This window comes from Carcharodon carcharias, chromosome 8 (genome assembly GCF_017639515.1).
Source record: "Carcharodon carcharias isolate sCarCar2 chromosome 8, sCarCar2.pri, whole genome shotgun sequence".
Taxonomy (NCBI): domain Eukaryota; kingdom Metazoa; phylum Chordata; class Chondrichthyes; order Lamniformes; family Lamnidae; genus Carcharodon; species Carcharodon carcharias.
The window spans coordinates 170,845,107-170,858,051 of NC_054474.1; the positions used below are offsets into that span (position 1 = coordinate 170,845,107).

A 12,945-nucleotide genomic window follows, 5' to 3' on the forward strand; every position below is an offset into this window, starting at 1 on the left:
CTCCTCCCTCCCAGAAACATGATAGGGTCCCCCTTGTCCTCACTTATCACCCCACCAGCCTCCGCATTCAAAGGATCTTCCTCCACCATTTCCGTCAACTCCAGCATGATGCCACCACCAAACACATCTTCCCTTCACCCCCCTTATCGGCATTCCGTAGGGATCGCTCCCTCCGGAACACCCTGGTCCACTCCTCCATCACCCCCTACTCCTCAACCCCCTCCTATGGCACCACCCCATGCCCACGCAAAAGATGCAACACCTGCCCCTTCACTTCCTCTCTCCTCACCGTCCAAGGACCCAAACACTCCTTTCAAGTGAAGCAGCATTTCACTTGCATTTCCCCCAATTTAGTCTACTGCATTCGTTGCTCCCAATGTGGTCTCCTCTACATTGGAGAGACCAAACGTAAACTGGGCGACCGCTTTGCAGAACACCTGCAGTCTGTCCGCAAGAATGACCCAAACCTCCCTGTCGCTTGCCATTTTAACACTCCACCCTGCTCTCTTGCCCACATGTCTGTCCTTGGCCTGCTGCATTGTTCCAGTGAAGCCCAACGCAAACTGGAGGAACAACACCTCATCTTCCGACTAGGCACTTTACAGCCATCCGGACTGAATATTGAATTCAACAACTTTAGGTCGTGAGCTCCCTCCCCCATCCCCACCCCCTTTCTGTTTCCCCCTTCCCTTTTTTTTCCAATAAATTATAAAGATTTTCCTTTTCCCACCTATTTCCATTATAAAAAACTAAAAAAAAAAACCCCACTAGAGCTATACCTTGAGTGCCCTACCATCCATTCTTAATTAGCACATTCGTTTAGATAATATCACCAACTTTAACTTTAACATCTATGTGTTCTATTGTACTATTGTCGTTGGCATCTTTTGATGATCTGCTTCTATCACTGCTTGTTTGTCCCTACAACCACACCCCCCCACCCCCCAACCTCTCTGTCTCTCTATCTCTCCGCCCCCCACACACACACTTTAAACCAGCTTATATTTCAACTCTTTCTTGGACTCGAACGCAAGTTCTGTCGAAGGGTCATGAGGACTCGAAACGTCAACTCTTTTCTTCTTCGCCGATGCTGCCAGACCTGCTGAGTTTTTCCAGGTAATTCTGTTTTTGTTTTGGATTTCCAGCATCCGCAGTTTTTTTGTTTTTGACATAACAGCATCTGGTTCAGAGGCAGGGACACTATTACTGCACCACACGGCCTCCAAAGCAACTGGATGTTAGTGTCATTTCAAGAGCACTACATGCTCAGTCCTGTGCAGTTGAGGGTTAGCATCCTAAACCTAACTGTAGCTCAGCGTTAATACTCTGTTTAATATCTATGTACGATACTTCTAGGGGCCCAATAGTGAGTCGATTATGAAAAATTCTAAAACATCTGCATTTAAATATTAATCCACTTATCTGTGCTTTAAACAAAATTCTCCAAAAGGCATGATTTGAGTGTAGGATCACAGAATTATTATGGCACAGAAGGAGGCCATTCGGCCCGTTGTGTCTGTACCGGCTCTCCAAATGAGCATTATGACTCAGTGCCATTTTCCTGCCTTTTCCCCATACCCTTGCACATTGTTTCTATTCAAATAATCATCCAATGCCCTCTTGAATGCCTCAATTGAACCTGCCTCCACCACACTTCCAGGCCGTGCATTCCAGACCCGAAACCACTCGCCAAGTGGAAAGGTTTTTTTCTCACATCACATTTGCTTCGTTTGCAAATCAAAAATATAAGGTTAATACCAGCCATTAAATAACAGAGATCAGCTCTGGTCTAAAGTGTTAAGTTGAAAGTTGGGATTAAAAAATGTATACATTCATGTCTAATTAATGGACCTGTGGTTATTTTTTAAATAAATTTTAATTGAGGAAATATTTAGCACCAGCAATTAAAAAAAGTGAATTTCAAATTTAATTTTCTCTGTTAAATTAATTTTTTGGAAAAATACATCAAACAAGTTACAGAATTTGAATATTTACTGCAATTTCTGCAGTAGAATTTTTCTAAATGATAAATTTATATCATCTACCTTTTTTCTTACCTGAGCAATTGAACTGAACTTCCATAATTTGCACTGTGGGTTCAATTTCCAAACTAGCCAAGTTCCACTTGGAAATGAGGTTTTGCTGAGAGAATGAGCACATCTTGACTGCTGTAATCTGTTTCGCATCGAGCACATGGGTCCAAACGTTCAAGTCTGTGATTTTGCCACTAAAAGCCTCATTTTGTTTGAATGTACCTCCTAATGAGTCTTGATCTTGACCGATAATAAATATCCCATTTCCGGCAATAGTTTGAGAACTGTAGCAGCCGTCACCTGAACTCACCTTTATCCCATCTGCATAAATAGACCAAGCACCATTTTCCTTTTGCCATGTTACACAAACGTGATGCCACTGTTCGTCACTCTTTAGCACCGATTTGTAAGGCGTGTGATGTCCATGAACTATCAGGGCCAGCTGAATGAATCCAATATCGTCAATGCGGCCACGTAGCTGAAATTCATTGATAAACACTGGAACAGCATAGGAAAACACTGTGGCAATGCCAGAAGATTGGTTATCCCACTGAACTCGCATGCAGACTGTAACAGCAGGCAAAGGGGGCAGCACGTTGAGAACTTTGGCATGCTTGGTATCTGTTTTGTTCAGGAATACCAGCGCTCTGAACTTGTCTACACCTGAAGTAAAAGGTCAGACAAAACCAGTTAGAAATTATGCAGTAAACCGTAGAATCTGTAAACTTCTGATGTGCAGTTTTTTTTTGCACTGGCAGTTTACGAGTTTGACGTTAAAAAGCAGAATCCTTGATCTACTCAGAAAACACTGGGTGCAAGTTTCATTCATGTAGCACCGGTTGGGTAACGTCGGGATAGCCTTGATTCAAGGCCTTCTGGTGTACACAGGGGGCCTTCCCACATTAGCCCCTTCTCCAGCAACATCGTACAGGCCAGCAGGATGCAGCTAGTGGCATGGGGCACACAGGAAAAGTGGTGCAAGGGCTGTGTAGTGCCGTGACAAGAAGGCAATTTCAGTCCCGTATGCCCTGTCACCTTTCCATTCAAAAGTCCAATATTAACATTATCTATCGATTTTTCTGTAGTAATGGAGTCCCCATCTGTAGGTGTTTACCTTTTCACATTTTAATTAGTGTTCCCCATTAACATTACATCCAGCCTTTGCCACATGCTTTGAATACTAGGTAGCATTGTAAAGCAGACTAGTCAATCATCTAGAAGTCTGCCTAAAATAATTTAATTATAATATTTTATTTCCAAAACAAAGTACAATAGTTCAAAAAGGTTGGTTAAGTTTATCCATTGAATTGCCCTTTCAGTCTTTTAACATCTTTATTAATGTTTTTCTTTGAAGGCATCAGCTGTCTTGAGTGTGTGTGCTTTGATTGGATATTTTGCCTGGTTACTGTTAAGACAGGACTTTGAATCACATCCATGTATTCAGCCTATACAGAATGCATAATTTTCCAGAACCCACTTTTGCTATGAAGATTGAAAATTCCTTTGAAACAAACTAGGTGTTGAATTTTCAAAGCTTTTGCTTGCCTCAGGAATTTACATAAATATTATAATTGTGATTTTCCATTATGAACTCACCACAGAGTGACAAAAGCAGTACATGTGGACAGAAAAAAACTCTTCTCATGAGAGAGGCAGAAGTAGGAAACCTAAGAGTTGTTTGTGGCGATTTTGTTGATGGGTGGAAAAGAAGAGAGACCTTTATAGACATTGGACTTTTATATTCATCATAGGTTTTACATACTGCATTAAAGAAAATCTTTGTGATTAGTAGCACTGATCCAGTGTATGGTCTCAGGCATGAATGGCGATGGCAATATGTACAACGTGGAAGAGCAAAGGTCTTTCAGCAGCGCTGAATCCAGAACAGGATGGGAATGCAGCAGCATACAAATCAGAGCTAGCAGCAATTCAATGAGGAAACCCTCAGAAGAGGAGTCGTAAACTGGGAACACAGCAGCAACAACAGACCAAATACAGGATTGAGACAACCCAGTAAATTTTACAATCTCTGTTGCAGGGAAGTGTCGGCCTTTACAATGTCCTGCCAGAAGTGACAGAGAAATGGGCTCCGACCCAGGGGAAATTGGATTTCTTTCCAGGACTCTCACTGCAACAAAATAAATTTGGGAAAACACCTGTGCCTTGAAGTAGAGTCAGAAGCTAGGCAGGTAACAGCAGCAAGTGCTAATTGGCTGCAGGTTAGAAAACATTATGTAAAATTTGACGTGATGGAATAGTACAACAGAGTCTCAGCAGCCAGGTCTTATAATGCAGTCCACTACCGCAGGGTAATCCAACTTTAGCAGAGCTCCAGCCATTGAGAAGAGCTCAGCAAAACAAAAAAAAAGAGGATTTGGAACACTATTTAGAATACCAGAACTATACAGCACAGAAGGAGCCATTTGGCCAACGGTACCTGTGCCAGCTCTTTGAAAGAGCTATCAAGCTCATCCCGCCTTAATCCCATCCCACTGCTCTTCTCCATAGCCCTGCAAATTTTCCTGTTTAAAGTTTAGATTCAATTCCCTTTCGAAAATTACTACTGAATTGGCTTCCACCAGTCATTTTTCATTTTTCATCCCTAGGATGCGAGGATCGCTGGCAATGTCAGCAATTATTGACCATCCCGAATTGCCCTTTCAGGCAGTGTATTTCAGACCATAACTATTTGCTGGGTAAGTAAATGTCTTCTCACTTTCCCCTGGTTCTTTTGACAATTATCTTAAAGTTGTGTCTTTTGGTTGCTGCCCTGCTGTCAGTGGAAACAGTTTCTCTTTACGCACTCTATCAAAGCCCCTCATAATTTTGAATACCAACCTGCTGTGCTCCAAGAACAATTCTAATTTCTCTTAGCTCTCCGTATAACAGATCCCTCATCCTTTGTTTAATTCTGTTGTGTATCTTCTGCATCACCTTCAAGGCCTTGGGATCTTTCTTAAATTGTGGTGTCAAGAATTGGGTAGAATACTCTAGCTCACTTGTCTTCACTATTTTTCAAGAAAAGGCCACTTTAGCAGAAAACCCGCAGCGTGAGAGCCACATCGACTACTAAATTATCATTGTTTGCTACTCCGGTAGCCCAAAAAAATACACAACACCAACAGTTGAATACTCTGCTAGTTCTATGGTGGTTGCTATGGTAATATAACTGTTACTATACAACGCATACACTGGCACACATTGTACTATGTGGTCAGTGTGACATGTAAGGAAGGCTGGCTTTTAATAGGCTCAGGACACATTTTTTAAATGTTTAAAATAAAATAAATAGGAATATAATGCTGGGTTGGGCTCCGGCTCACTGTGACCCTCTGAGGATAACGTGGTTACTGAAAATGGATGGATGGAATTGGGGAGCTGCACATTGTGTCAATGGGAGCTGCCACTGGCTTCAGAGCCTTGCATTGAAGAACGATGCTTTAACTCAATCCTAGCTAGTGAATTATTAAAGATTTAGTGTAACTTTCTTGCCTTAAACATGAAGCTTAAACTTGTAGTTTGGGTTAAAATGCACCCACTATTAAGCAGTGAAAGAGAGGACATTGAGAGAGAAAGATGAATGTGGATGACCAAGGATAGAGTTGCAGGGAAATTGTTGGTAAGGGGCTGCTAATCCAGGAGCCATCCTGCAAATGAGGAATCATAAATGTCATTGAATAAAATACAGTCCACTGCCTGTTAACTTTTTCCGTTACAAAGTCCTATGTCCACATTTGGAAACTGTTTATGTCACACAGTAATTATGCCGTCTTGTCAGGGTGGTATTACAGTGCCTCCACTACTGGGAGGGTGTAATTATCCAAAATTTATATAGGTGTTTACATGTGGACACAGGTATTTATGAAAAGTTGATGGGAAGTATGTATTGATGCAACAATATTAAACGTTTAACATATTAAACTGGATGTGTATCAGCACAAAATCTTTGGGTCCTCTTACTGGTATTGCCTATTTCTAATTGTCACAATTTAAATTTTGTAGTATTGATAACATCTCAAGGCAATGACTGACATCCAAAGACAATTTTGTCCATGCCTGCTATTTAGTTCTGCCACCAGTGGTGTTACAGTGGCAGTTTTGTAAGTTTTCCTGGCATTTTGATCAGTTACAACAAAAGTAAAGATATACTTTGTCTGCAACTAACTATGACCAACAGCCATGGGACATTCACTGGAAAGCTACATTTAGGTTTTTAAATTATAATCCTTTATTACGTTTTGTAAATGTGACCAATGTGATCTCAGAACTTACCGTTCTTTCCCACAGTTATACCTTCCCTTTCTGATGCCTCATTCAGTTTTCCATTTATCCATACTTGCTGATTAACCCCTTGGGTAGCTAACAGATCCAACATAATACTCTTGTCTTCAACATTACCAACATCAGGCAGACTGCCAAAGCGTAGCTCACAATATTTGGACGCATGCTCCCATTTTAATGGTGTATTTATATATTCATAAATGTAGTATGATGATTGAAAGATTGACGAATTACTGAAAGCTGTTAAAGTGAAAAGCAGATACAGTTAATAGCCAAGCACTTACATTTTCAGTATTTTATCTCTATGTAATGGTTAACATGTGTTATTTACAGTGGACATCATCCACATTCAAATTCTCTGCCTTCCTGATTATTTATCAGCATCAAATGTTGCCTGTAATTTGTATTCCATCTCCTTTTCCTGGTGAATAAAACAAAAGCACATATTGTTTTGTTTTCTTTTTGTAATGTCTTCATGCCTGACAAGGTTGTGTTGCTATAAATGCAGGTCCAAATTTTGGGGACCCAATTAACAAAAATCCTCAATTAATAAAAAAAATTATCTTACTACCAAGATGGCATCCCTCAATTTACAGTGAGTAATGAAGATTTCATTTGTATGTGTAGAGTGCAAGTTCTTGATATACCTAAACATGCAGGAGCTAACACAGGAAGCTTGTCAGTCATGGGTACAGTTTTTCCAAACAAATTCTAGAAACCACCGAGAGAAGTGTATATACAATCACTTTCAGACATTTTGCATCATTTTAATTTAATATATTAAATATTTAGGCAGAAAAATACAGCCTCAAGTTGCCCACCAACTTATATCCCAATAAGATGGAAATTTATGACATGCTCTAAGGAAGGTATTTACACATTGAACAAATTTAGTAATATTTTAATTTGATCGCTCACATTAAATACTCACAACATCTCCATGATTCAATCATATTTTAACATGAAATTACATCCACAAATCTATCATTCCCATTGATTGTCAAGCAACCTTATCAGAAGTGAATGATACAACCAAGAGCATTAAAGCATCCTTCATTTCTGCAATATTTCCAATTAGAAAAAACCATAAGTTTTATCAATATCACTCCCATTGCTGCTATTAGAGTAAAACATAGTGAATTAGTCCACTTGAAGGAGAACAAATGCATTTATGACTTAATGAATATGGTTACTTCCACATAATTTCTCCATACATCTGATAAATATGTGTAAGCTATAAAAAAATGTAAAAATGCAACATAGAAGATTTTTTGTAAATATTGTCTATAGTTACATGTGCAGTATCTAGGACCTGAAATCAGGTTTGTATACATGCTATCAGCTGGCTATTCTTCCCTTAGTATTGTTTTAACAATAAACAGTTAAATTACCCGCAACAAATTTTGCCTATTTGTATTTAAATAGAGTGCTGATGGCATCAAGCAAGCTGAATGGGAGGAGTTAAGTCTAACAATGTAAAGGATTTAAACTGAGCACGTAATTAAAATGGTGAAATCCCTGAAGCAGCCCACCGTTAATCACTGTACAACTGAGTATAGTTTAAATCTCTCACTTCACCATAATCCCTCAATGACTTTAACAGAATATACCCTTGAGACCAAAATATTAACACTCGCATCAAAATATAAGGAAAAACCATCTAATTCTGTTAAAATTATTATTTTTTTTTTAAAAAGACTCTACCCAGGACATGATCCAATTGTAAGCAAACTGATGACAACCTTTGACTTAAACTCGCACTTGCTGCATATACAACATCTATCATCCCCACTGCATTGCACCTCGAGATATATACAATTTGCTTACATTCCACATCATCATTCTTACCCCGTGAATGAGTTTCGTCCAAATTACACACCTGCAGAAATAAAGTAGATGGTAAAAATGCACGTTGTGTTTTTAAGCTGACTGAATAGGTCAAATTCCATTTTATTACCAGTGATTAACTATTTTTTTAAAAGATGCAATGCTTTAGGGAATTGCATTCCATTTACGACAAGATCCAATGGTTGATATCAAACTCCTTGAAAGCGGAGCCACAATTACAACAGAAATAAACTTACCAGGAGTGCGAAGAGCCAAACTCCAACTCTTGTCATCGCTCCACACATGTTTCTTCCTGCCGGCAAAGGCTCTTTGTTTTACAATTAAGTCTTTAGGAGTCACATAAAAATAAATACAAAAAATAAAGTCGGGAAGTTTGACTTGTTGCTGTTATGCGCGTATTTTGGCTGCTGCTGTGAATTGTTGTCTCGCACTTACACTGGGGGCCAACTAAGAGACGCCATCGGCCAAGTAGCGCGATTTAGCTGAAGGATTATTTCCACCAGTGGCTGGAACCTGACGCAGATTTATATCCCTCGCAGGATACATCTAGTGAATTTATTTTATTTGGAATTCACTAGGCAACAAAGTTACCAACGCACACACTGTTTATGATACCAAAGCGTTTATACATCATTGAGAATTTTAAAACTTAAAAAAGCGATTCAGCTACAATTGACAGAACCGTTAATGCCGAATATTGAAAAAGAAAAGCAAGATGCTGGGATGTCTTGTGAATTCGGGTGCGAAACCCCCTACAATTTGCAATGGGACGGGTTGGGGAATCCGTTTGACTCTGGCTAGTTTTGCCTGCCTGAGTTTGGATCAGGAGATGGCTCACTGTCAGGGTGAGTCAACCGCTTCATTCAGGTATCTCTACCTGCACATGCCCGCCCTCTTCATGGTTCATCACAGCGCAGCGCAGGGTTTATATATATATATATATATATTTTAAAAATCTGCACTTATTCCTCCGTGATCGGAGAACGAGTCGAAATTTAGAACTCGTCAAGTGGAGGATTAACTGGGTGTAGGATGGGTGAAACCCCCGTTTAACCAAAAGAAAAATCTTCAAACCTTTACTCCAAATATAATCCTCTTCTTTAATCCTCTTCTGTTCCTTTGAAAAAATTAAATTTGTTGACAGATTTTGTCTCTCATTCGCCTTGTTCCAGAACCGCTGCCCCTTCTCCGATCTTTGGCTCCCAGCGAAGAGAAAGAGCTCTTCAACTTTTCTTATGGTAATGAGGCATTTTTCAAAGCACCGTTAGAGGCGACATGGCCTATATTCTCCGTCTGAAATCACCGATGCTGGTTAATGTCCCTCACCAAATGTATGTTTTCCACTTTGCTTAGTCTATCCTTGTTCAAAAACGGCAGAACTCACCTCAGTTGACCTGTGTGTGTGCGTGTCTCTCTGAGGGAGATGAAACATTTGCGGATGAGGTTCCCTCATAGACGGAGCACTGCGGGAACTGTCCGCATCCCGCCAGTGCTACCCTTTTACCGGTAGGCAAGTTACTTTGGCACATTTCGTAAAATTGAAACTAGAACAAAAACAAGTCCGGAGTTTAACAGCTGCGTTTAGAATCGTTTCCTTTATATTGCGAAATGATGTATATATATATATAAAAAAGTCCCATGTCTTCAGAACAAAAGCAGACAAACTCAACCGAGAAATAACTGGAAGGAACAAGGGGCCTGGAAAGGGATTTTATTTGTCTGCAAAAACACAAGGGCCTTGTTAAGAACATCTGCATAATTAGTGCTCAGTCCTGCATTTTTCCATTTCCTCTTATGATTTCTGCTCTTCCAAATATTGGATCTGTATTTTAAAAAGGGAAGGTAACAGTGTGAAATTTGAATGGTTGAAAGAAAAAGCAAAATGCTGAAACACGCTAAAATAATCGGACGCAGGGTGGGTGACTGTTACAGAGTTGATCTTCAGACAACTTTTCTCAGTGGAAACATTTGGTTTTATTTACAAGACAGCAGTGCCAACTACACACATCCATCAAACTCCATAACTAAGTACTTTCCCTGCAGAGGTTCCCTGCGCTGCTAACCCATTGGTTTACACAGATCATGTGATCTTACTTCATTGGATTATCCTTAAAGCTATAGTGCAACATTTCCCAAAACTACAATTACTACATTCCTCCCCCTTTAACTTTTCTGTACATTTTGTATTTACAAGGATATTTATCTCATGACGTTACAATATTTTCAAAGGCCATGAAATTACAAGTTCAGTCTTTCAGGTGGCTTCCTGATCCGTGTGGAACAGATGGAGTGTGTGTAACTAATTTAATTAAACTGAAGACAGTCAGACTGTAAGGTTTAAATCATCAAAGAGTTTAGCTATAAAGCAGATATTTTGAAATGGAAATGGATGAGCTAACATTTGTATTTGTAGATAAGCTGAGAGGTTTGAATTTCAAAGAGACATGATTGGAAGTTTTACAACTGGCAAAGCTGTAAATAAATAAGGCAAAGCTATTAAGTTTATTTTTCCCAAAAGTGCTGGCCGTAGTGACAGCTTGAAAGATTTTTATATTCTGGGAAAGGTAGCTTCCAATAAGTTTAAAACAATGTGTTTTAAAGGTCAAAAGGGAGAAAATATATTTAAGGAAAGATTAAAAGCTATACAGGGAGTGGCCATGTGAGATCTTGAAAGGTGGGCTGTGCAAAGACAGACTTGTGAGAAGCCACCCCGGAGAAGTGCTTGCTTGTTCCAGAAAGTAAGGTTTTGTTAAAAGCCTTGGGATTTCCATTGTTGAATGAGAGGAAGAAAGAAGCTGTGAATTATCTCTCTAGTGGTGCTTTGTGATAATATTACTGAATGTTTTATAGATTAAGAATCTATTTGGACTATTGCCTGGGAAGGGGTGTTTATTTGGGAGTCTAGCTAAGTAGGAATCTTTTGGGAAATGTTGTAAGACTAACTTTAACTGCGTAACTGTAATCTTGTGTGTATAAGTTTTATTTTCTTTTGTCAATAAATGTTTTAATTTAATATTTAAAACCTCCAAAAGTGGTAGTAGACTCTTTATTTCTGACTTCAGTGCATATACCTTCTCATAATAAAAATATAAATTGTAAATTGTTGTGATAGCTTGGCCAAGTTTCCCTTTGGGATTTGGTCGGCCTGTCAATTTCCACCTTCCCTATCATAACAAAATTGGGGGTTTGGCCAGGATTTAAAAGAATTCCTTGATAGGCTTGGAGTTGGTGAATCTTAAGGCTACAAGTGTGAGAAGAACATTGAACTCAGGAGTTGATGTTGAGGGATTTTAAAGTGGTTAGACTGCAAAAATGGCTTTAGCAATTGCTAAGAATTCTCTGGGAATAGAAGATGTAACCCTGATTGATTTACAAAAAATAACTAAGGCTCAGTTAATAGAATTGGCGGATAGGTTGCAGTTAGGATTAACCGCAGTAGTGAAGAAAGAAGACAGAAATGATGTTTGAAATTGGAAGGGATACTAGAGGGACCACATGCTCGAAAGGGTGAGCCACTTGAATTGGCTAAGGTCCAGTTGGAAATGAAAAGAACTTGAGTTAGAGGCAAAAGAAAGAGAACACACATTTCCAAGGGAGCAAGCAGAAAGGCAGGAGAGAGAAAGGAGACAGGAAAGGGAATTGTAAATGGGGAAGTTAACAATGGAGAGAAAAGGACAGAGAAAGAGAATTCAGCTTAAAAAGCGGAACCTTAAAAAAGAGTCCTTAGATGCGAGGAAAGTTCTGATGGTGAAACAACAATCTTCAACCCAAAGCCCAGTGGGGAGATGTTTAAATTTGTACAGGCTCTTCTGAAGTTTGAAGAAAGGGATATAGGTGCATTCTTTATTTCAATTGAGAAGATAGCTAAGCAAATGAAATGGTCACGTGAAACCTGGACATTGCTTTCGCAGTCTACGTTGGTAGATAGAGCTCATGAGGTACATGCATCACTGTCAGAAGAAGTATCTGAGTGCATATGAATTGGTTCCTGAGGCATACAGGCAGACATTTAGGAATATAAGGAAATAGCCTGGACTCACTTATATTGAGTTTGAGAGAGTAAAATAAAGTAATTTTGACCATTGGATATGGAATTAAAGGTAGAGACAGCAAATGCAGCTCTGAGAGAAGTAATCCTTTTGGAAGAATTTAAAGATTCTCTTGCTTCGGTAGTTAGAATCCATGTGGAAGAACAGAGGGTTAAAACGACTAGGCAAGCAGCAGAGATAGCTGATGATTATGAGCTGGTCCATAGGTCAAAACCTTTCTCTGTCACCCTTTTAAATCCGAGAAGGATTGGAGGTGGGAAGATGAAAGGAAGCCAGGGAAGAGAATGGATAGCTGGGAATTCTCAGGAAATTTTTCCTCAGTCTAGGAAAGAAGGTGCTGAGGGTAGAAGTGGCAATCAAAGACTTAAATGTTTCCATTGTAGTAAGGTTGGGCACATGAAGTCAACATGTTGAAGGTTACAGGGAAAACCTATTGCAGTAATTGGAACACAGCAAAGTTCTGGAAATAAAAGTACTGTGGGTTCTGAGATTCAGAGGCAAGAAAAAAAAACAACGGTTTGTGTACAGGTGGAATGGGAAGAATCAGTGGTAGGTAAAGAAGTGGGGAGGTCTTCACAATTTACCCAAGGGAGTTCTGAAGGGCAGCTCATAGAAATGTTTAAAGATTTGATATGCAAAGGGAAAGCCTTTCCATGTGTACAGGGTAGAGCAGGCAAAGATATCAAAATTTTAAGGGACATGGGGGCTAGTCAGTCCTTAACATTATGAGATAA

The 12,945-nt window shown here is 39.5% G+C and overlaps 1 protein-coding gene across 1 annotated transcript in view; it reads right to left on the reverse strand.

Annotated features, from left to right (window-relative positions):
- Positions 1 to 8,487, reverse strand: part of LOC121281538 — a 185,314-nt gene extending 176,827 nt beyond the window's left edge. The window contains exons 1-5 of the mRNA XM_041194487.1: positions 8,399 to 8,487; positions 8,163 to 8,193; positions 6,306 to 6,554; positions 4,868 to 5,041; positions 2,058 to 2,696 (exon numbers count right to left, since the gene is read on the reverse strand). Of these exons, the coding sequence (XP_041050421.1) occupies positions 2,058 to 2,696; positions 4,868 to 5,041; positions 6,306 to 6,554; positions 8,163 to 8,193; positions 8,399 to 8,446 (1,141 nt within the window). The 5' untranslated portion in view covers positions 8,447 to 8,487. The remainder of the gene's footprint in view (positions 1 to 2,057; positions 2,697 to 4,867; positions 5,042 to 6,305; positions 6,555 to 8,162; positions 8,194 to 8,398) is intronic.
- Between the last annotated feature and the right edge of the window lie 4,458 nt (positions 8,488 to 12,945).